The 22,048-nt window shown below is 39.9% G+C and overlaps 1 protein-coding gene across 1 annotated transcript in view; it reads right to left on the reverse strand.

Moving 5' to 3' along the window:
• Positions 1–22,048, reverse strand: part of SPATA16 (spermatogenesis associated 16) — a 225,834-nt gene that overhangs the window by 34,386 nt on the left and 169,400 nt on the right. Inside the window, exons 6-8 of the mRNA XM_032630867.1 lie at positions 14,256–14,402; positions 13,117–13,229; positions 627–791 (exon numbers count right to left, since the gene is read on the reverse strand). Coding sequence (XP_032486758.1) covers positions 627–791; positions 13,117–13,229; positions 14,256–14,402 — 425 coding nt within the window. The remainder of the gene's footprint in view (positions 1–626; positions 792–13,116; positions 13,230–14,255; positions 14,403–22,048) is intronic.

Genomic DNA, 22,048 nt, shown 5'->3' on the forward strand with positions numbered 1-22,048 from the left:
TTTCTTGAACTAGTTTTTGACAGGCTCTGTGTTTTCTGAGCTAACTGGTCAATTCAGTTAAAAAAAAAAACACCCCACCATTTGACTACATTTTCCCTTCAAGACACACCTCTCTTAACTAAATGTACATATGTGTGCGAGTGTTGGCACTGCCAGCATATATGTGACATTAGAAGTAAATAAGAAAATGCTATGGATGATTTTGTAGGGTCAGTTTTCTATCCAGCAATTACTGTTTTTTCCTCTTACTTTTCCATCGAAGAGCATCCTGTATTAACATATCTTGGAGTTAAGAAACAATGTATTAAAATTTCACTTTACTTGAAACAAAAAAGCCTGACTCAAAATATGAATAATCAGCCCTCTTCCATATTTTCATACATCACAAAGGTCTTGCTATTAAAAAAAAAAAAGGAAGCTAGTTAGGGTGGGCAGATAAAACACACACACACACACACACACACACACACTTCTACCTTTTCCAGTTTCTTCATTAGAATGCTTCATGAGGGTTGGGGAGTTTGCCCTCGGACTGCATTTATTGTCACATTCTTTTTCAGACCATATCACTCTTTTATTGGCTCAGGGCTTGTGAAAGCCTTAAACAAAGAAAAACAAATGCGTACCAATTCCGCCTCCTGTTGACTGACGTCCTGTAGATAGGGAATGGTTGCTAGCTCGGCCATTGCTTGATTGATCACCTGGGACTGCTCCTTTACTCTCTGCAGCCGGCTGAGGAGGCTGGCATATTGCAACTTCTCCATCACACCTGAGCACGCACGAAGACTCCCCTAGTCTCCCAGTAGAAGGAAATGTTTTAGAACAAAACCACAGAAATAACCTCTCCCCGGGGATTGAAGTCAGGTCAGCTAAATAATAACATATTTAGCTCCCCTGAAGTAATGGTATCTAGTGCAAATAAATGTTTTTTTCTATTATTTTAGAGAATTGTCTGTACCCTTCCTTCAAACAGATGAATGTGTTGATATATAAAAGGGGACGCTTGGCAGGACTGTTGAGAAGGATTTGCAGGTGGCCCTGCCTAAGGAATCTGGGATGAGGGGAAAAGAAGGACTGAAATTGAACCTGAGCTCCACTCTCCCAGTGGGGATCCCACAGAGCTGTGTCCATTGAGCGGGGGTGATTTTATCTATGTCACCAAGGCATCATAAGAGTTAAGAGTTGCCCACTGTCCTGTTTATACAAAGGAAGATTTCTTATGCAAGTTGAATCCTGAAAAATGTTACGCAAGTGGATTTCTGTCTAGCCCAGTGGCTTACATTAAACCTCCAGCTCTGCTTTTATCTTTAGCTCTCATTGGATGGCCATGGACTCTGGCTCCTCTCCTTGTGGCATTTTAGTGATTTATTCTGGGTCCTAGGACCATTCCAGCAACTGACATGATCCATCTTGAAATAGACCGTTGTGCACTTGTAAGGAACACCAACCTCCATGAATCTACTGGTATTTTGGGCTTTCTTAAAATGGGGCACACTTATAATTAAGGTGGCCTACCTCTGTGTTTGCTACTGCCAGCCATAGAGAGGACATGTTACCTTCTCTAAAAAAGTTTAATACAAATTGTACTGCTTGATAGGTGACACAAAGTTTATCGTAAAATTCTCACATTTCTGTTTAGGAAAAAGTACTCTGACATAAGGGGGCATCTGAGGGTTCCTGTCATGTTTGGAGGGTGATGAGAAATGGTAAATCACAGGAGGATTTAGTTTGGTGATGACATTCTGAATCTCGGTGCTTAGAAGTGGAAGCCTGGATGAGCGGCATCCCTTTATGCGGTCGGGGAGTGGAGGTTTCCTCTTTGACCACCTGCACCTGAATTACTAGGCTTGTTGGTTAACTAGGAAGAGTCCTGGACCTTACTCAGTGAATCACAATTTCTTGATATGTGGCCCTAGAAATACGAATTTTAGCTATACAAAAATTCAGATATTCAGATACCTCAAACAGAAGTTGGAGAATAAACTACTACCTTAAAGCTTAGTATCTGCCCAAGGACTATTTTAGTTTGTGCATACTTATAAAACAGATTTTCTCCCAGAAATTAGAGAAGGCAGACGTGACTTTTCCTTCTTAAAATATTCTCTTCTAAGGAGAAAAATTATTAGAAACTAGCGTTACTAAAGAGCATCGAAATTTTAACTTGAATTTAGAAGGCAGTCCTTTCTGAAATGTCATACACATATCTTGACTGACACCAACCTCTAGAATTTGGCGCTTTCCTAGAATCTTGGTAATAAAGAAAGGTTGAGCACTGTTGCATTGTATTTGCTGTATTTCTTCCTAACATCTCTTTCTGCCATTTGACTAATGTCTCCTTATCCCTGCTAATTTGTTCTTTCCAATCAATCACTTATCTGAAAACCTATAAACCTATAGGAGCAATGACTGCAAATTGTGGATTTGAGATCCCTTCTCTGAATTGAAGAAATACCCAGCCTACCCACAGAGCTTAAACATGTAGCTAAACAATGGATACTGTCAAATAGAGGAAAGCAAGTTGCAGGAGGAAACAGTTTTCTTTCCCAAGAAAAATTACTTTCTTTGTTCTTCTTTAAAATAAACAGTGGGCTGGTTGTAGGAAAGTGGTATAGTGACTCAACTCCAAAGTGCAGAAACAACTGCGGCCTGCATGGAAACATAATCTATCAGTGTAATTTTCCAAAACATCAGGACAATAAAAATAGTGGAAGGCAGTGGTGCTTTGTTAGCTGGATTGTTGGATGCATAGCAAAACAGGAAGTGCTCCTTTATGGATAGGACACTAGGGAAAGGATACAGTTGACTGCTAATGGTCCTCCCCCTACCCCCCCCCCACCCCACCCCAAGCCAATGCCGTTTTGGTCATCAGGAAACTACAGATAATATTTTACCTATACAAGGTTGGGGCTTTTGAGAGATAAAGTGAAAAAGAAATAAAAATTAATAAATGCCAGCAGGAATGCTTTAATGCTGTTGCTTTAAGAAAATCAAGGAAATAATGAAAAATGAAGGAATTAGCTCACATTTAATGCTAGCAAGGGCTAAATCTAAAAGGAAGTAGCCCTCTCAGTGAGACTTCAGAAGTGATCAAAGAGCTCCTTAGCTGCTGGAGAGAGTGTAATGAAGTGGCCACACAGGTACAATGAAGGTTAGGTAAATAGCAAGTTCAGATGAAAGCTTCAGCCAGACAATTGTCTAGATTAATAGCAGGTATGGATGAATGTTTGGAAAGTAAGTTGCACCAGCATAATATTGCTGAAAAGCAGAGCCAAGTATTAGGAGTGTATTCCATTTGCCATAACATATAGAAACATTAATTGCAAAGAAAAGGGGTAGGAAACACATATTATTGTTCATTTCCAATGTGCATATATAAACAATTTTTGTGCTTCACTTGGAGGAAATTACAAGTCAAATTAACAAGGTATTCAAAACCTGGTTAGTTAGGGCATTTTTTGGCAAGTCAGCCTGTGAAGGAAGCTTCATGCCTGGCAAGAGATTTTATTATTTTAACTCTTTAACACCCCAGGAAGCACAGTACATAAGGTGCAAACTGACGGCAGCCTGTAAAGTTAATACATGGAAAAGCACAGCAGCATTCAGTAGCACGTGAAATAATTAGTACAAAGAACCATAGGAGAAAAAATACCATTAGAGCAGAGCTACTGGTTGAATGGGGTTGATGTTCAGTGAGATTAAAAGACACCAGATAGGAAGGTGGGAGAATATTTTAGACAATAACTCTGAAAATGCCAGAATCATTCTTGTCACACAGCCATGTGCTGTGTGCCTAACAAAGGAATCGATAAAGGTAAGGAAACTGGTGTCAGAGTGTAAGGAGAATTATTTTCTGAGAGAAGCATTATACCAGGAATGTCTTTGTCTCCTTCACCAACTCTTTCTACCACCTCATAGCAAGAGGTGAAAATTCATGTTCCCTGACAAGCCCTACTGTGGGCAGTAGATCTACTCCGTGGCTAGAGATGACACCTCTAATCCTGCCTTTGTGAGGAGATCTGAGTGCATCAGTGATCTAAGGAAAAGAATTCAAGATCCACAGGACACTTGGACAGTCTTCATTTTAGAAGAGTATGTAATTTCAAAGTATACAGCATTTATAAAGAAAAAGAAGGGTCTATAAAACTGTCCTTTTGTCATAGCAAATGAAAACCAATACAATTAATTAAAACTCTAAAAATTCTTAATACTTTACAAAGTGCTTCAATGTGGATTATATACTTTTGGTCTCATAACTCTGGGAGGTGAGCATGGCAGATAACAGCTTATTTTATAAATGAGAAAAAAACAGCCCAGAGGTTAAGTGATATCCTAGGGTTACACAGCCAGAGCACAGCCTTGGACGAAAGTCTTCGTCCATAGGTGTCACAAGCTAGGGTCACAGCTAATAAGGACAATGCAATGCTTAAATACTCAAGTGGATGGCATTTGACATCTGACAAAAAACAAACAAAAAAAAACACCTCAGGGGATCCTAAAAACACTGTTGAGGGAGTCTTGGGTCACAATTAATTGTACCATGTAGGAATAATCTCTGCTCACCAACTCATTTCTTGCTTCATTAGCTAGGTTACCTTTGCAGCCAATTTTATTCAGTCCTGCTTTATGAAGCTGTGGTTGGGCATATAATGAGAAACCTACAGGCCAATATTTGGATATTCTTGTGGTCCCTGGGTACCTGTGGGCTCACTTGCTTCAATTTCATTCAAGCTCTTTGGACAGTCTTCCAAAAAACTATTTCCCATAGACGCTAACATAAGAGAGTTGATGAAATCCCTCACAGTTAACAAAGTGGTGCTGACTCATTCTAAAGAAGACTGAGTCATTCATTAGATGCTAAGAATCGTATTCATTATGGTTTTCAAGTCTGCGTTATGGGCACATAGAGATTCATGCATATACACATTTCTAAGTGGCCAGAATGCCCTTTGAAACGTGAGAAGAAAATGTGTTAGAAGCATTTAAAAAGTGCATGATGCCTAGATTGGCCTAACCTGCATCACAGCACACTGGGAGATGTGAGCTGGCAACAGAGATGATGTGGCGGGTATCTGACAAGTAGCAAGCTACGGCGGGCATCGCCCCAAAGAGCCGGGCACAATGAGGTGAAGTAATACTATATGGTGATGGTTCTTGCTAGCAAGCTTCCACTGCTTGCAAGAGCCTGATGATGACAGTGATGAGGTGTGTGTGTGTGTGTGTGTGTCTCTAATTAGGATGGGGTGGTTGGTGAGGGTGTGTGTGTGTGTGTCTGGAAGAGGTTGTGAATTGGAGAACAGGACCCAAAATTTGCAATAGATCCAATGAGATCACTATAAACTGAATGGTTGTGTCCACCCAAAATTCCTATGTTGAAGCCCTAGTGACCAATGTGATGTATTTGGAGATGGGGCCTTTGGGAGGTAATTATGGTTAGATGAGGTCATGAGAGTAGGGCCTGATCTTGGGATTAGTGCTCTTACAAGAATTGACAACAGAGGGCTTGCTCTCTGCCATGTTAGGACACAGAGAGAAAGTAGCCAACTGCAAGCCAGGAAGAGGGTCTTTAGCCGACTGCAAACCAGGAAGAAGGTGTTTGGCAGAACCTGACCATGTTGGCACCCTGACCTCAGACGTCTAGCCTCTAGAATTGTGAGAAAATAAATTTCTATTGGTTAAGTCATCCAGTCTATGCTATTTTGTTATGACAGCGCAAGATGACTAAGATAGAGATGGATTTCTTAGTAGTAGTAGTAGTATAGGGGAGATAGTTGAGTGGAACACAGTTGTGAGGAAGGGGAAGGAAGCTATGTGGTAGGAAAATCAATAAAAATGTGCTTTTGGATTTGTAATGCATAGAATTACAAATCATGCAAATAAATTAGGGGTTTATAGCTTTTATAAAATGCTGAATAATGTTACTGAGCAGGTAAACTGCGAACAGATGTTAAGTAGCTGTTTGTGATAACCCCCTTGGTTCCCCTTGTAAGGTAAGAACATCAAATCAACGATGTAATACTAAAACCACAAAAAAAGAATTCTTAAAAATTTCCAGCTTAAAGGCCTTTTGAAAAATATTTTAAAAGGGGAAATCTGCAGCCTTTAGAGCCCATTAACGAGGAGTTCCCTTTATGTATCTTTTTTTTTTTTTTTTTTTTTTGCGGTACGCGGGCCTCTCACTGTTGCGGCCTCTCCTGTTGCAGAGCACAGACTCTGGATGCGCAGGCTCAGCGGCCATGGCTCACAGGCCCAGCGGCTCCGCGGCATGTGGGATCTTCCCGGACCGGGGCACGAACCCGTGTCCCCTGCATTGGCAGGTGGACTCTCAACCACTGTGCCGCCAGGGAAGCCCTCTTTATGTACTTTCAATACAATAGCTTAAATTTTGTAAAATAGCACAGCATAAATCAGGTCTTATTTTGGGCTTTTTTTAAGACTGAAAGTAGAAAGGGCACATTTTCCCTGGGTCACAGAAAGGGATTAGATAATTACCTTAAGGGTATATAAAGATCAATTGCCAGGTGGAGGGCGGAGTCAAGATGGCAGGACTAGGATTCGTGTCTACATACAATTAGGACACCTACCAGGCACTGGTGGGGACCACAGACAAGCTAAGGGGACGGGATGAACCTCCAGTGACTGGCTTGCAGGATCTGGGTTCCCAAGCTGAGGTCAGGGCCGAGCTCCTGTGGTGGGAGCTCTGAGTTCCAAATTGCTGGACTAACAGAGAACCTCAGACGCCAGGGAATACCAATTGGAGTGAGGCCTCCCAGAGGTCCTCATCTCAGTCACCAAGACCCAGCTCTATCAACTGCCTGCAAACTCCAGTGCTGGACCCCTCAGGCCAAACAACCAGTAAGATCGGAATACAGCCCCACCCATTAAAAAAAAAAAAAAAAAAAAAAAAGAAACGACAAAAATATGTCACAGGATGAAGGAGCCAAGGTAAAAACCTACAAGATCAATAAATGAAGATGTAATAGGCAACCTACCTGAAAAAGAATTCAGAGTAATGATAGTAAAGATGATCCAAAATCTCAGAAACACAATGGAGAAAATGCAAGAAACATTGTAACAAGGATCTAGAAGAATGATAAGAGCAAACCAACAGTGATGAACAACACAAAAACTGAAATTAAAGAGACTCTAGAAGGAATCAATAGCAGAATAACTAAGGCAGAAGAACGGATAAGTGACGTGGAAGATAAAATGGTGGAAATAACTGTCAGGGAGCAGAATAAAGAAAAAAGAATGAAAAGAATTGAGGACAGTCTCAGAGACCTCTGGGACAGCATTGAACACACCAACATTTGAATTATAGGGGTCTCAGAAGAAGAAGAGAAAGAGAAAGCATCTGAGAAAATATTTGAAGAGATTATAGTCGAAAACCTCCCTAACATGGGAAAGGAAATAGTCAAGTCCCGGAAGCACAGAGAGTCCCATACAGGATAAACCCAAACAGAAACATGCTGAGACACATATTAATCAAACTCTCAAAAATTAAATACAAAAAAGAGATATTAAAAGCAGCAAGGGAAAAGCAACAAATAACATACAAGGGAATCCCCATAAGGTTAACAGAAACTCTGCAAGCCAGAAGGGAGTGGCAGGACGTATTTAAAGTGATGAAAGGGAAAACCCTACAACCAAGATTACTCTACCCAGCAAGGATCTCATTCAGATTCAATGGAGAAATTAAAACCTTTACAGACAAGCAAAAGCTAAGAGAATTCATCCCCACCAAACCAGCTTTACAACAAATGGTAAAGGAACTTCTTTAGGCAGGAAACACAAGAGAAGAAAACGACCTACAAAAATAAACCCCAAACAATTAAGAAAATGGTAATAGGAACATACGTATCAATAGTTACCTTAAATGTAAATGGATTAAATGCTCCAACCAAAAGGCATAGACTGGCTGAATGGATACAGAAACAAGACCCGTACATATGCTGTCTACAAGAGACCCACTTCAGACCTAGGGACACATACAGATTGAAAGTAAGGGGATGGAACAAGATATTCCATGCACAGGGAAATCAAAAGAAAGCTGGAATAGCAATTCTCATATCAGGCAAAATAGACTTTAAAATAAAGACTATTACAAGAGACAAGAAGGACACTACATAATGATCAAGGGATCAATCCAAGAAGAAGATATAACAATTGTAAATATTTATGCACCCAACATATGAGTGCCTCAATACATAAGGCAAATACTAACAGCCATAAAAGGGGAAATCAACAGTAACACATTCATAGTAGGGGACTTTAACACCCCACTTTCACCAATGGACAGGTCATCCAAAATGAAAATAAATAAGGAAGCACAAGCTTTAATTTATACACTAAACAAGATGGACTTAATTGATATATGTAGGACATTCCATCCAAAAACAACAGAATACACTTTCAACTGCTCATGGAACATTCTCCAGGATAGACCATATCTTGGGTCACAAATCAAGCCTTGGTAAATTTAAGAAAATTGAAATCATATCAAGTATTTTTTCCAACCACACTATGAGACTAGATATCAATTACAGGAAAAACTGTAAAAAATACAAACACATGGAGGCTAAATAATGCGCTACTAAATAACCAGGAGATCACTGAAGAAATCAATGAGGAAATCAAAAATATCTAGAAACAAATGACAATGAAAACATGATGACCCCCAAACCTATGGGATGTAGCAAAAGCAGTTCTAAGAGGGAACTTTATAGCAGTACAATCCTACCTCAAGGAACAAGAAACATCTCAAACAACCTAACCTTACACCTAAAGCAATTGGAGAAAGAAGAACAAAAAAACCCCAAAGTTAGCAGAAGGAAAGAAATCATAAAGATCAGATCAGAAATAAATGAAAAAGTAATGAAGGGCTTCCCTGGTGGCGCAGTGGTTGAGAGTCCGCCTGCCGATGCAGGGGACGCGGGTTCGTGCCCCGGTGTGGGAGGATCCCACATGCCGCGGAGCGGCTGGGCCCGTGAGCCATGGCCACTGAGCCTGCGCGTCCGGAGCCTGTTGCTCCGCAACGGGAGAGGCCACAACAGTGAGAGGCCCGCGTACCGCAAAAAAAAAAAAAAAAAAAAAAAAAAAGTAATGAAGAAGACAATAGCAAAGATCAATAAAACTAAAAGCTGGTTCTTTAAGAAGATAAACAAAATTGATAAACCATTAGCCAGACTCATCAAGAAAAAAAAGGAGAAGACTCAAATCAATAGAATTAGAAATGAAAAAGGAGAAGTAACAACTGACACTGCAGAAACACAAAGGATCATGACAGAATACTACAAGCAACTATATGCCAATAAAATGGACAACCTGGAAGAAATGGACAAATTCTTAGAAAAGCACAACCTTCTGAGACTGAACCAGGAAGAAATATAAACAGACCAAGCACAAGCACTGAATTTGAGACTGTGATTAGAAACCTTCCAACAGACAAAAGCCCAGGACCAGGTGGCTTCACAGGACAATTCTATCAAAGATTCAGAGAAGAGCTAACACCTATCCTTCTCAAAGTCTTCCAAAATATAGCAGAGGGAGGAGCACTCCCAAACTCATTCTACAAGGCCACCATCACCCTGATGCCAAAACCAGACAAAGATGTCACAAAGAAAGAAAACTACAGGCCAATATCACTGATGAACATAGATGCAAAAATCCTCAACAAAATATTAGCAAACGGGGCTTTCCTGGTGGTGCAGTAGTTGAGAGTCTGCCTGCCGATGCAGGGGACACGGGTTCATGCCCCGGTCCGGGAAGATCCCACATGCCGCAGAGCGGCTGGGCCCGTGAGCATGGCTGCTGAGCCTGCGCGTCCGGAGCCTGTGCTCCGCGACGGGAGAGGCCACAACAGTGAGAGGCCTGCATACCGAAAAAAAAAAAAAAAAAAAAAAAATTACTAGCAAACGGAATCCAACAGCACATTAAAAGGCTCATACACCACGATCAAGTGGGGTTTATCTCAGGAATGCAAGGATTCTTCAATATATGCAAATCGGTCAATGTGATAAACCGTATTAATGAACTGAAGGAGAAAAAACATATGATCATGTCAATAGATGCAGAAAAAGCATTTGACAAAATTCAACACACATTTATGATAAAAACTCTTCAGAAAGTAGGTATAGAGGGAACCTACCTCAACATAATAAAAGCCATATATGACAGACCCACAGCCAACATCGTTTACAATGGTGAAAAACTGAAACCATTACCTCTAAGATCAGGAATAAGACAAGGTTGTCCATTCTCACCACTGTTATTCAACATAGTTTTGGAAGTTTCAGGCACAGCAATCAGAGAAGAAAAAGAAATAAAAGGAATACAAATTGGAAAAGCAGAAGTAAAACTGTCACTATTTGCAGATGACATGATACTGTATGTAGAGGATCCTAAAGATGCTACCAGGAAACTACTACAGCTAATCAGTGAATTTGGTAGAGTAGCAGGATACAAAATTAATGCACAGAAATGTCATTAAGTTAATGTCACAAAATTAATGCATTCCTATACACTAATGATGAAAAATCTGAAAGAGAAATTATGGAAACACTCCCATTTACCATTGCAACAAAAAGAATACCTAGGAATAAACCTACCTAAGGAGACGGAAGACCTGTATGCAGAATGAAAGAAATTAAAGATGATACAAACAGATGGAGAGATATACCATGTTCTTGGATTGGAAGAATCAACATTGTGAAAATGACCGTACTACCCAAAGCTATCTACAGGCTCAATGCAACCCCTATCAAACTATCAATGGCATTTTTCATAGAACTAGAACCAAAAATTTCACAATTTGTATGGAAACACAAAAGACCCCGAATAGCCAAAACAATCTTGAGAAAGAAAAACAGAGCTGGAGGAATCAGGCTCCCTGACTTCAGACTATACTACAAAGCTATAGTAATCAAGACAGTATGGTACTGGCACAAAAACAGAAATATAGATCATTGGAATAGGATAGAAAGCCCAGAGATAAACCCTTGCACATATGGTCACCTTATGTTTGATAAAGGAGGCAAGAGTATACAATGGAGAAAAGACAGCCTCTTCAATAAGTGGTGCTGGGAAAACTGGACAGCTACCTGGAAAAGAATGAAATTAGAACACTTCCTAACACCATACACAGAAATAAACTCAAAATGAATTAGGGCTTCCCTGGTGGCGCAGTGGTTGAGAGTCCGCCTGCCGATGCAAGGGACGTGGGTTCGTGCCCCGTTCCGGGAAGATCCCATATGCCGCGGAGCGGCTAGGCCTGTGAGCCATGGCCACGGAGCCTGCGTGTCCGGAGCCTGTGCTCCACAATGGGAGAGGCCACAACAGCAAAAAAAAAAAAAAAAAAATGAATTAAAGACCTAAATGTAAGGCCAGGCACTATCAACCTCTTAGAGGAAAATATAGGCCGAACACTCTATGACATAAATCACAGCAAGATCCTTTTTGACCCACCTCATAGAGAAATGGAAATAAAAACAAAAATTAAAAAATGGGCCCCAATGAAACTTAAAAGCTTTTGTACAGCAAAGGAAACCATAAACAAGACAAAAGACAACCCTCAGGATGGGGTAAAGTATTGGCAAATGAAGCAACTGACAAAGGATTAATCTCCAAAATATACAAGCAGCTCATGCAGCTCAATAGGAAGAAAACAATCCAATCCAATCCAAAAATGGGCAGAAGACCTAAATAGACATTTCTCCAAAGAAGATATACAGACTGCCAACAAACACATGAAAGAATGCTCAACATCACTAATCATTAGAGAAATGCATATCAAAACTACAATGAGGTATCACCTCACACCAGTCAGAATGGCCATCATGAAAAAATCTACAAACACTAAATGCTGGAGTGGGTGTGGAGAAAAGGGAACCCTCTTGCACTGTTGTTGGGAATGTAAATTGATACAGCCACCTTGGAGAACAGTATGGAACTTCCTTAAAAAAGTAAAGATAGAAGTACCATATAACCCAGCCATCCCACTACTGGGCATATACCCTGAGAAAATGATAATTCAAAGAGTCATGTACCACAATGTTCATTGCAGCACTGTTTACAATAGCCAGGACATGGAAGCAGCATAAGTGTCCATCAACAGATCAGTGGATAAAGAAGATGTGGCACATATATACAATGGAATATTACTCAGCCATAAAAAGAAATGAAATTTAGTTATTTGTAGTGAGGTGGATGGACCTAGAGTCTGTCATACAGAGGGAAGTATGTCAGAAAGAGAAAAACAAATACCCTATGCTAACATATATATGGAATGTAAAAAAAAAAAAAAGGTTTTGATGAACCTAGGGGCAGGACAGGAATATAGATGCAGACATAGAGAATGGTCTTGAGGACACGGGGAGGGGGAAGGGAAAGCTGGGACGAAGTGAGAGAGTGGCATTGACATATACACACTACCAAATGTAAAATAAATAGCTAGTGGGGAGGAGCTGCATAGCAACAGGGAGATCAGCTTGGTGCTTTGTGATCAACTAAAGAGGTGGGATAGGGAGGGTGGGAGGGAGACGCAAGAGGGAGGGGATATGGGGATATATGTATGCATATAGCTGGTTCACTTTTTTATACAACGGAAACTAACACAACATTATAAAGCAGTTATACTGCAGTAAAGATGTTAACAACAACAAAAAAGATCAATTACCAATGTTTAGAGTAGCATCCAGTGTATCAGTTAATGTGGAGGAGCTAGCTTTCAGTGTTCTGAATTCTTATGTAGGCAACAAAATGGTTATATGCAGTAGCCAAATGTATGAAATAGGGAAAGCACTGTGTTCACTAAAATTTTGTTACTGATTTGAATCAAGAGATTCAATTCAGCCTTCATTTAGATATCAGGAAGCCACAAAGAAAAGGCTCTAGCCTGAGAAATGCTGGAAATTGCGAAGTGTAGCTTTATGATTAATATATTTTAAAATATAAAAGGAATAAAATCATTAGCTAAACTTTGCTTGGTTTTGCAAATAAGGTTGACTGTGAAAGTTTCTAAAATCCTCCGACACTTGCAATATTTACACCATAAACTTTCCATACTTCTAGAATTGTCTGATATTTATATGTTGAAAAAATATAAAAGACTTATATACCTACATTCGATTGGGTGCTTCTAATAAAATCCAGTATTGGCAAGATTCGCTTCCCCATTCTCTGCATGTGTCTCACTGTGTCTTCTCTTGTCAGCAGACCGAAGGGAGTTTTATGTTCTAAAAATTGTAACAATAAACTTTTATACTTTTTTCCCCAGACTTCCATTTCAAAATGCTTTCCTTAGCAAGCTATAAACAGATACCTCAATATTAATAGATATGAAATCTTTAGTATAGAAACGAGTCCCATCTCAAAGACCAGAAGTAAAACAGTGAAAGATCTATGAGGAGACATTGCCCTTTAGAGACTATCATTTATTCCTTTTGTTGTGTTTCTTGATTGAGAGATCCACAGGACAGCCTATGACAATTCACCTCTCTCTGAAGAGTATGCTTTTCCTGAGTTGTGAAAAAAATGTCATCATAAATGTGTCTGATTCTTGTCTTTTTCCTCCCAGGTATTATTGAAGTGTGCAGATTGCACTGACTTTGAATGTAGCTCGAAGCTGAGATAAGCTTCAGAGGACAGAGTGCCAGACAAAACACAAATCCTTAATTATGTGGGTAGAGCTGAAGAGATAAATTCAACCTGGTCATGAATTCAGCCCATAAGTATGAGACTTCACCTGAATGTTTACTTGATTTTTGAAAGTTTCAACTAGAATTGCTGAGCACCATTTAACTATAATACTCTTCAGGAGATCTGAGATCTTGGTTAATTACATAAGAAAAGAGTAGAACAGATATTAATACAATGGCAGATAATCCAAGTGATTTAAGGTGGTCATTGGCTATATGTTTGATTTCATACAATAGTTTTGTTGCACGATTTTCTTCTGTGTTTGCTGATGGGTGATGACAAAAGCTTGTAATCTTTGAGTGCCCCATGATCAGGCATGGGTGGTGATGTGGTTGCAGTGAGATGGTTAGAGTGAGGGAGGTGGGCACTCCTGGGGGAACCAGAATTCCAGGAATTGTTAACTAACCCACAAAGAAGATTGGAAGGAGTTAAGTATGACCCAACAAACATTTTGGTGCCCAGGCCTTACTATATGCTAGGCTTGTGATGAATAAAGCTTAATGAATAATGCACAATTCCTAATTTAAAACAGTATTGAAAGATAACAAGTCCAGGTGACTTACCTGTAAATGTTGGTAACTTCCTACATGATACTTTTTCCAAAAACTTCCCATCTTCTTTATTTTTGAACCCAAGAGTCAAGAGATACTGTTGAGGAGGAAAAGATGACCAGTCAGCTGTCTGAGGCAACACGTGGAGTCCTTGAAGGTCTGAAATATGACAGAAAAAGAACTAAAGAATTGATCATTTTATTGTTTTCAGGGTGTTTTCCCCCCAGATTTCAAGAATTATACTCGGAAAAAATTAAAGATACAAAGTAAAAGTATGTGCATCAAAAGGTCAAATAGATGATATATCAAAATCATACTTTATCCTTCATATTTTTATTAAAATATAAACATACACAAAGTATAGCAATAGAATATGGCTAGGTTATATGTTCCTCTTTCCCCATATTCAAAATAATACAAAATTCAGGACCATGTTGCAGGCTTAATATTTTTCTGTGTGACACCTTTCAAGAGAATTTGATTTTTCTGTCCACAGTTTGTTTAAGAAAATAATGTTATATGAAAGGAAAGAGAAAAATTACCAAGTAAGAATTAAAATATAAGGCTAATTAATTTAGTTGCTCTCCTTCCTATAGTTGAAGGAAATTTAAAATGATAAATGTACTAACTTTTGTAATTAGACTTGGAAATAACTCATGTGTCAAGAAAATGGTTCTAAAACTGTTCTTAATGACTAGATGAGCTAATATTTACTTAGTACTTATTTTCTACCTTCCCTTGTGCTAAACATTTCGTGTGCATTCTGTTAAAAAATTTTCTATTGACATATAGTTGATTTACAATATTGTGTTTCAGGTGTACAAAAAGTGGTTCAATTATATATATATATATATATATATTTTTTTTTTTTTTTCAGATTATTTTCCATCATAGGTTATCACAAGATACTGAAAATAGTTCCCTGTGCTATACAGTAAATCTTTGTTGCTTATCTATTTTATATATAATAGTTTATATCTGTTAATCCCATGCTCCTAATTTATCCCTCCCTTCCTTCCCTTTCCCCTTTGGTAATCATGTTTGTTTTGTGTGCATTCTCTTTAAATCCTCACGATACATTCACATAATTGGTGCTTTTGTCCTCATTTTACAAATAACCGGGAGGTTGAGGTACACAGATGGGCAGTGACTTGTCTGGAAACGCGCATATAAGTGGACAAGGCAGGATTCACACCTGGGCAGTCTGACTCCAGAGACCGTGGGCGTAACCACTGCACTCTGCTTTAGGCTTGCTTGACTTTGGGTTACTTTTGGGACAGGGACAGATGTCAGCCATGGGGTCTTGGAGGCCAGATTTACTTCATTCATTTTCATTCTGGGTAATAATGCTTTGGTTTATTACAATAGACTTCTCAAATGAAGGATGATGAACAGAGGGTTTAATGAGCCCTCCCTATTTAACACTGCCAGAAAGGGAAGAAGATGAAATTCCAAATATCCTTGAATCATGATTTAAATGCCAATTTTTAATCTAGAGTCAGAACTCAAATGGCAGTGTTTCAAATACAGTCTTTGCTATCTGTAGTATTTCTTTAAGAAATAATAGACACAGTAAACCATGAGTGTTTTTATCCACCCTCTCTGACTTCCCCCCTCTGATTTTTAGCTGCAGAACCCTTTGTTCAAACTAAAATTTACTGAGAAGCCCAATATTCAAAGTTGGTAAAGGTAGAGCTGTTCCATTTGAAGCCTGGATCACTGACCACTCACTCTCATCACTGTACCCCATTCTATATACCCCACACACAATAGCCACCTTGAACCCCTCCACAGAATCCCAATTTTTCAAAGCACAGTTTGGAAAACACTGCAGTAAGCTATTTGGTACATTTTGGTTAAGTAAATAGCATACGGCTGTCAAACAGAGAGTTAACATGTATGCTGATAATTAAAAGAAAATATTACAAAATATCTTTTAAACACAAGCACCGAACAAAAATATATTAAACATGATTTAGTCTTTGGTGACAGGATCTGGTAACCACTAAATATTATTGAGGATTAACATTTATGTGACACTTCTTCTGTGCCATACACATTATCAGGATTATCTTTCTCATTCAACAACAGTGTAGAGCAGGACACATTATTATGACCACCTTACGGATGACCAAACTGGAGCTTCAAGAACTTACAAACTTGCCCGACACAGCAAATGGAGGGACCAGAATTGAGAGTCAGGCTGCTGAACGTTGAAGCACAGGGCTTAACTCTCAGAACGATCCTACGACAGTGATTATCACTCTGACAGTCAGTGGGAAGCATGTTACAGAAGCAGGGCAATGTCAATACATAGATGGTTTCAACAGACACAATTCTAGATAGAACACTTCCTTACTCTATCTAGAAAAGTACAACAAAGGCTCAGGGGTTCTTAGAATTAATAGCGTAACTTTTAGGCACTTTAAAAGCAGATTGTAGTATTAGGTGCTTCTTTAGTTGGTGTTTGCCTCTTTTTAAAAGGATGGCTCATTTCTATAAACAAGGTAAAATGTGATTTCTGCATCTCCATCTCAAGAGTGCAGAAAGTTTCTTTGCTTTTGAAATCTGCAGATACAGACACACCCAACCAAGAGTTTACCAGTTTTACTGAAGTTGCCAATAACCGGGTCATGTGAAAAGGCAATTAAGTAAAAGTAAAATGGACACTAGCTCATTCTCCTGATAAATGGTCATAACGTTTTTTTTTTTTTGATTGCGGTTATTCTTTAGCACTCTCTAAGATGCTGGCATGTCTAGATTGTCAGTATTTTCAGGAATTAGCATACTCTGGAGGTGGAGGGCAGGAGAAGGTATGTGTTCCCTGGCTATGGTTTGCTCTTTAATCTGGTTTTGCTCCCTGACCTAGAAGGCCTCAGCGCTCCTGGCCATGCTGGTGGTGAAGTCTGGGGCCATCCTCTGGGGAGAGCCTTGGCTTTCTGGGTAACTCTGGATGCCCAGAGGCCCCCTGAATGGATGTGGGTAGGCTTTATGGACGCTCTGACTTCCCCACAGACCCAGAGTATATGTAGCTTGTTGACATAGAAGCCGCTGGATCCCAGGTACCCTGAAGCCTCCTGCCAGCACCTGCTTCCAGCTCAGAGAGGGTTCCCTGCAGGACACCTCTGGGACTTTAAGGTGTACATTAAAGTGCTCTTGGAGGCCCCGGAGTCCTGAGGTTCAGAATAGTTTACGGTGTGCTGTGCATGGGCTGGTGTTTGTGGTGAGTTGCAGGAGGCATCTTGAGATCTGGCATTTTCTGATGCCCCTCTATTGCCAGAAGCAGCCTATGTTTGAGGGCTCTGTTATATAAATAGCACAAAGACTTTGAGAGGTTGACCTCTTCCTGCTCTTAAATATTTGGTGGATAAAGAGGAGACCTGTATTAATAGTGACAGTGGTTAGATGAACTAGAGAAACTAATATTAGCACTATAGCTAATTTGTTATGAAATATACTTGCCAAAATGTATTTTCTGTTCCTTTTGATGCTGTATGTTTCATCCTGTTTAATCCGCTGTTGAATTCTAGTAAAAGTTTTGAAATGAGAGAGGTCCCTACATACATACTGTTAAGTTAAAAAATATTTTTAAAGTATCATTTTTATTCCATTTGTATGCAGAGTAAATTGCAGTTGTATGAACATTTAGCCTAGCAAGTGGTCTATGACCCAAAATGATGACACACTTACCAGATGTTGAATCTCATGTAACATTAATTTGAGTGCTAATTGTTCTCAATTTTATGCTCATAAACCTCTACCTACGTCCGAAAAGCCCTGTGCCTCTGATGGATATGAAAGTTAACCAGAATATATTGTCCTTTGGTAGGAAGGTTGAGTTGATTAAAAATGTCTTCTTTGCTCCTGTCACGTGAGAAGAAAACTTGAGAGAAATAAATCCCTTAATGCATTCCTTTACAATTTATCACAATTGCAGATGAAATTTAGATGACTAGGACCAAATTTATTATTAAAAAATCAATTTGCAGGTATGATGCAGTTCCAAATTTGTACCATTAGGGAAGCAGATGTTTTAAAAAAGAATATCAAAGATAGATTATGCAGATTAAGTTTCTTGTAGAAACATGATCTTTCAATTCTTTATCCTCCAAATGAAAGATGTCCGACTCTCAGCAAAAAAGGGTAATGTTTGCCCTTTATCAAGAACCTTTTATTGTACCTCAGGAGGCTAGAGCTGACCAGCTTTAGGTACTCAAGACATTCATGCTCTTTGACCTTCTGTATGTTCCTTCCTCCCTCCCTGAAGTCACCTTCCTGGAGTTCAGTGACAGTCTCTTCTCTTTCTCTCTCTGTCTCTCTGTTTCCCTCTCTTTGTCTTTCTCTCTGCCTCTTTCTCTGTCTGCGTCTCCCCATCTCTCCTACACATATACGTGCTGCTTCCTCTTCCTCCCTTTTTCTCCTGCATCTCATTCAGTGCACCTCCTAGCTGTCTGTGGCTCACTGATATGTTCTTCATATTAACACTCTAGGGGGAATTTTCCTATTCTTTCTTTTATTAATTAATTTATTAATTATTTTGGGCTGAGTTGGGTCTTTGTTGCTGCACGCGGGCTTTCTCTAGTTGTGGCGAGCGGGGGCTACACTTCATTGCGGTGCGCGGGTTTCTCATTGTGGTGGCTTCTCTTGTTGCGGAGCATGGGCTCTAGGTGCATGGGCTTCAGTAGTTGTGGCACGCAGGCTCAGTAGTTGTGGCTCACGGGCTCTGGAGCACAGGCTCAGTAGTTGTGGCACGCGGGCTTAGTTGCTTCGCGGCATGTGGGATCTTCCCGGACCAGAGCCCACTGTGCCACCAGGGAAGTCCAATTTCTCTATTCTTGTGGCATTCGCTATTACTTCTAATCCAGCAGTCCCCAACCTTTTTGGCACCAGGGACCGGTTTTAGGGAAGACAATTTTTCCATGGATGGAGCGGAGGATGGTTCAGGCGGTAATGAGACCGATGGGGAGTGGCAGATGAAGCTTCGCTCACTCTCCCTGCCGCTCACCTCCTGCTGTGTGGCCCGGTTCTTAACAGGCCGTGGACCGGTACCGGTTGGGGATTGGAGACCCTTGTTCTAAATCAAAAGACTAGGGATCCAAAGCCATAGTCTCATCTGCAAAATTTCACCAGTTTCAAACACAGCATTTCCAGATGCCTACTGGGTCATTGCTATATGCTCACCATTACAAACGTTACCTCAAATACAGCAAATATATTCCTTGAAAGTGATTTTTTAAATGTCCACAACATCTCTCGTCCCTGCTTTTCACCAGCATATTGAAGGGATGGCCATTATTCACCCAATTATTCTGGCTTAAAATTTTGAAGTCATTGTTAAACTTTTCTTTCCTCATATTCCCTGACATTTAGTGAATCTCAAAGACTCATTAAATCTGCCCACTGTAATACAACTCATATTAACCCTGCTCTTTGCATTATCATTGCTACCACCCTGGTCAAATTTCTGATCACATAGCATCTGGATTACAGAAAATGTTTCCCAACAAGCCTTGCTGCCACCAGTATGATTTCACACCAATATATCTCCACACCACCACCCAGTGAATATTTCTGAAATATCGCCTTTGTCATGGTTACATCACTCCTCAGGAATTTCAGTGCTTCTTTCCTGGTATTCAGGGCTCTCAATTGTGTGGATGTGTTTCACAGTCTATTCTTCATTCCTATGTTTCCTCTAGTACAAACCTTTCTCATCAGGTCTGCTGATTTCACTAATTTGTACTAGCCTGTGCTCATCCTGCCTCTGAATTTTTCTTTGTGCTTTTCCACCCAGAAACATCTACCTAATCTCTCAATATTTCTTTTACTCAGTCGATTACTATACTTCCAGATGTGCCTAATTTAAGTCCCACCTAGTCCATAAAGGGCTACCTGAGTACTTCAGTACTCCCCCCACCCAAACTCTTAAAGAACACCCAAACTAAAAATAGAACTACCATATGACCCAGCAATCCCACTACTGGGCATATACCCTGAGAAAACAATAACTCAAAAAGAGTCATGTGGGGCTTCCCTGCTGGCACAGTGGTTAAGAATCCACCTACCAATGCAGGGGACACGGGTTCGAGCCCTGGTCCAGGAAGATCCCATATGCCACGGAGCAACTAAGCCCATGTGCCACAACTACTGAGCCTGCGCTCTAGAGCCCGCGAGCCACTACTGAAGCCTGTGCGCCTAGAGCCCATGCTCCGCAACAACAAAAGCCACCGCAGTGAGAAGCCCACGCACAACAACAAAGAGTAGCCCCTGCTCACCACAACTAGAGAAAGCCTGCACACAGCAATGAAGACCCAACGCAGCCAAAAATGAAAAACAAAAAAGCCCCCAAAAGACTCATGTACTGCAATGTTCACTGCAGCACTATTTACAACAGCCAGGACATGGAAGCAACCTAAGTGTCCATCGAGAGATGAATGGATAAAGAAGATGTGGCACATATATACAGTGGAATATTACTCAGCCATAAAAAGAAACAAAACTGAGTTATTTGTAGTGATGTGGATGGACCTAGAGTCTGTCATACAGAGTGAAGTAAGTCAGAAAGAGAAAAACAAATACCCTATGCTAACACAGATATATGGAATCTAAAAAAAAAAAAGTTTCTGAAGAACCTAGGGGCAGGACAGGAATAAAGAGGCAGACATAGAGAATGGACTTGAGGATACGGGGAGGGAGAAGGGTAAGCTGGGACGAAGTGAGAGAGTGGCATAGACATATATACACTACCAAATGTAAAATAGATAGCTAGTGGAAAGCAGCTGCATAGCACAGGGAGATCAGCTCAGTGCTTTGTGACCACCTAGAGGGATGGGATAGGGAGAGTGGGAGGGAGACGCAAGAGGGAGGGGGTATGGGGATATATATATACATATATATGTATATATATATATAGCTGATTCACTTTGTTATACAGCAGCAACTAACACGACATTGTAAAGCAATTATACTCCAATAAAGATGTTAAAAAAAAAAGAACACGCATACCACTCACTCTAGAGTGAATCTCCTAATGTTTCATGGGGGTATGTCTCATCTCTCCAATAAGTTTTAATCCTCTTCAAGATCACATCTTCACGTTATCTTCATGCCCCAAGCACCTAGTAGGTGCTCAATCAGTACTTGAGTTGAATATAAAAACAAAGTTTTCTCAATCCTGAATTTTTAATCGTCCAAATAAGAATAGAACTTAAAAAAATTCAAAGCTAATGAAATGTTCAGAGCTTCTGAGATAGGATTTATTTCTCTGTCACTAAACTTAGAAAAGAATATCACACAATCTTTATTTATTTTACCTAAACTTTAAGTGGTTTCTGTGTAATTTACGAAGGGGGAGTGAGGTAAAATAATATGTATTAGGTAACTCAGTGGAGTTGATGCTCAAATGAACAGAGCAGCTCTGCCTAGATTGAAAACTTGGGCCCTTGCTGCAGCTTGTTCTCTGGGAAATATGGACCCTTAGTCACAAAGAAGATTGGATTAACAGAGAAGCTGGCTTAATGAAACTGTCAGCAGCACCAGAAAAGCATCTGCAAAAATGTGAACTGTTGATCGTAGGTCAGCAGACTCATCTCTATATATGAGGGACTGCTTATTTTTTATGAAGTTAAATATCTGTAAAATAAAATATGAGCTCTCTGGACATAAAGTAGAAAACATAGATACCACCATCATCAGTATTTTCTGTTGGACACCTCATCGTAACCACAGTCAACAGATTGTGGATAAACTTCTCAAAGCCATTTTGAAAAAAGAAAAATCATAGAGGTTTTAAAAGTCTTTTAGAA

Source organism: Phocoena sinus, chromosome 4, assembly GCF_008692025.1.
Source record: "Phocoena sinus isolate mPhoSin1 chromosome 4, mPhoSin1.pri, whole genome shotgun sequence".
In the NCBI taxonomy this organism is placed as follows: domain Eukaryota; kingdom Metazoa; phylum Chordata; class Mammalia; order Artiodactyla; family Phocoenidae; genus Phocoena; species Phocoena sinus.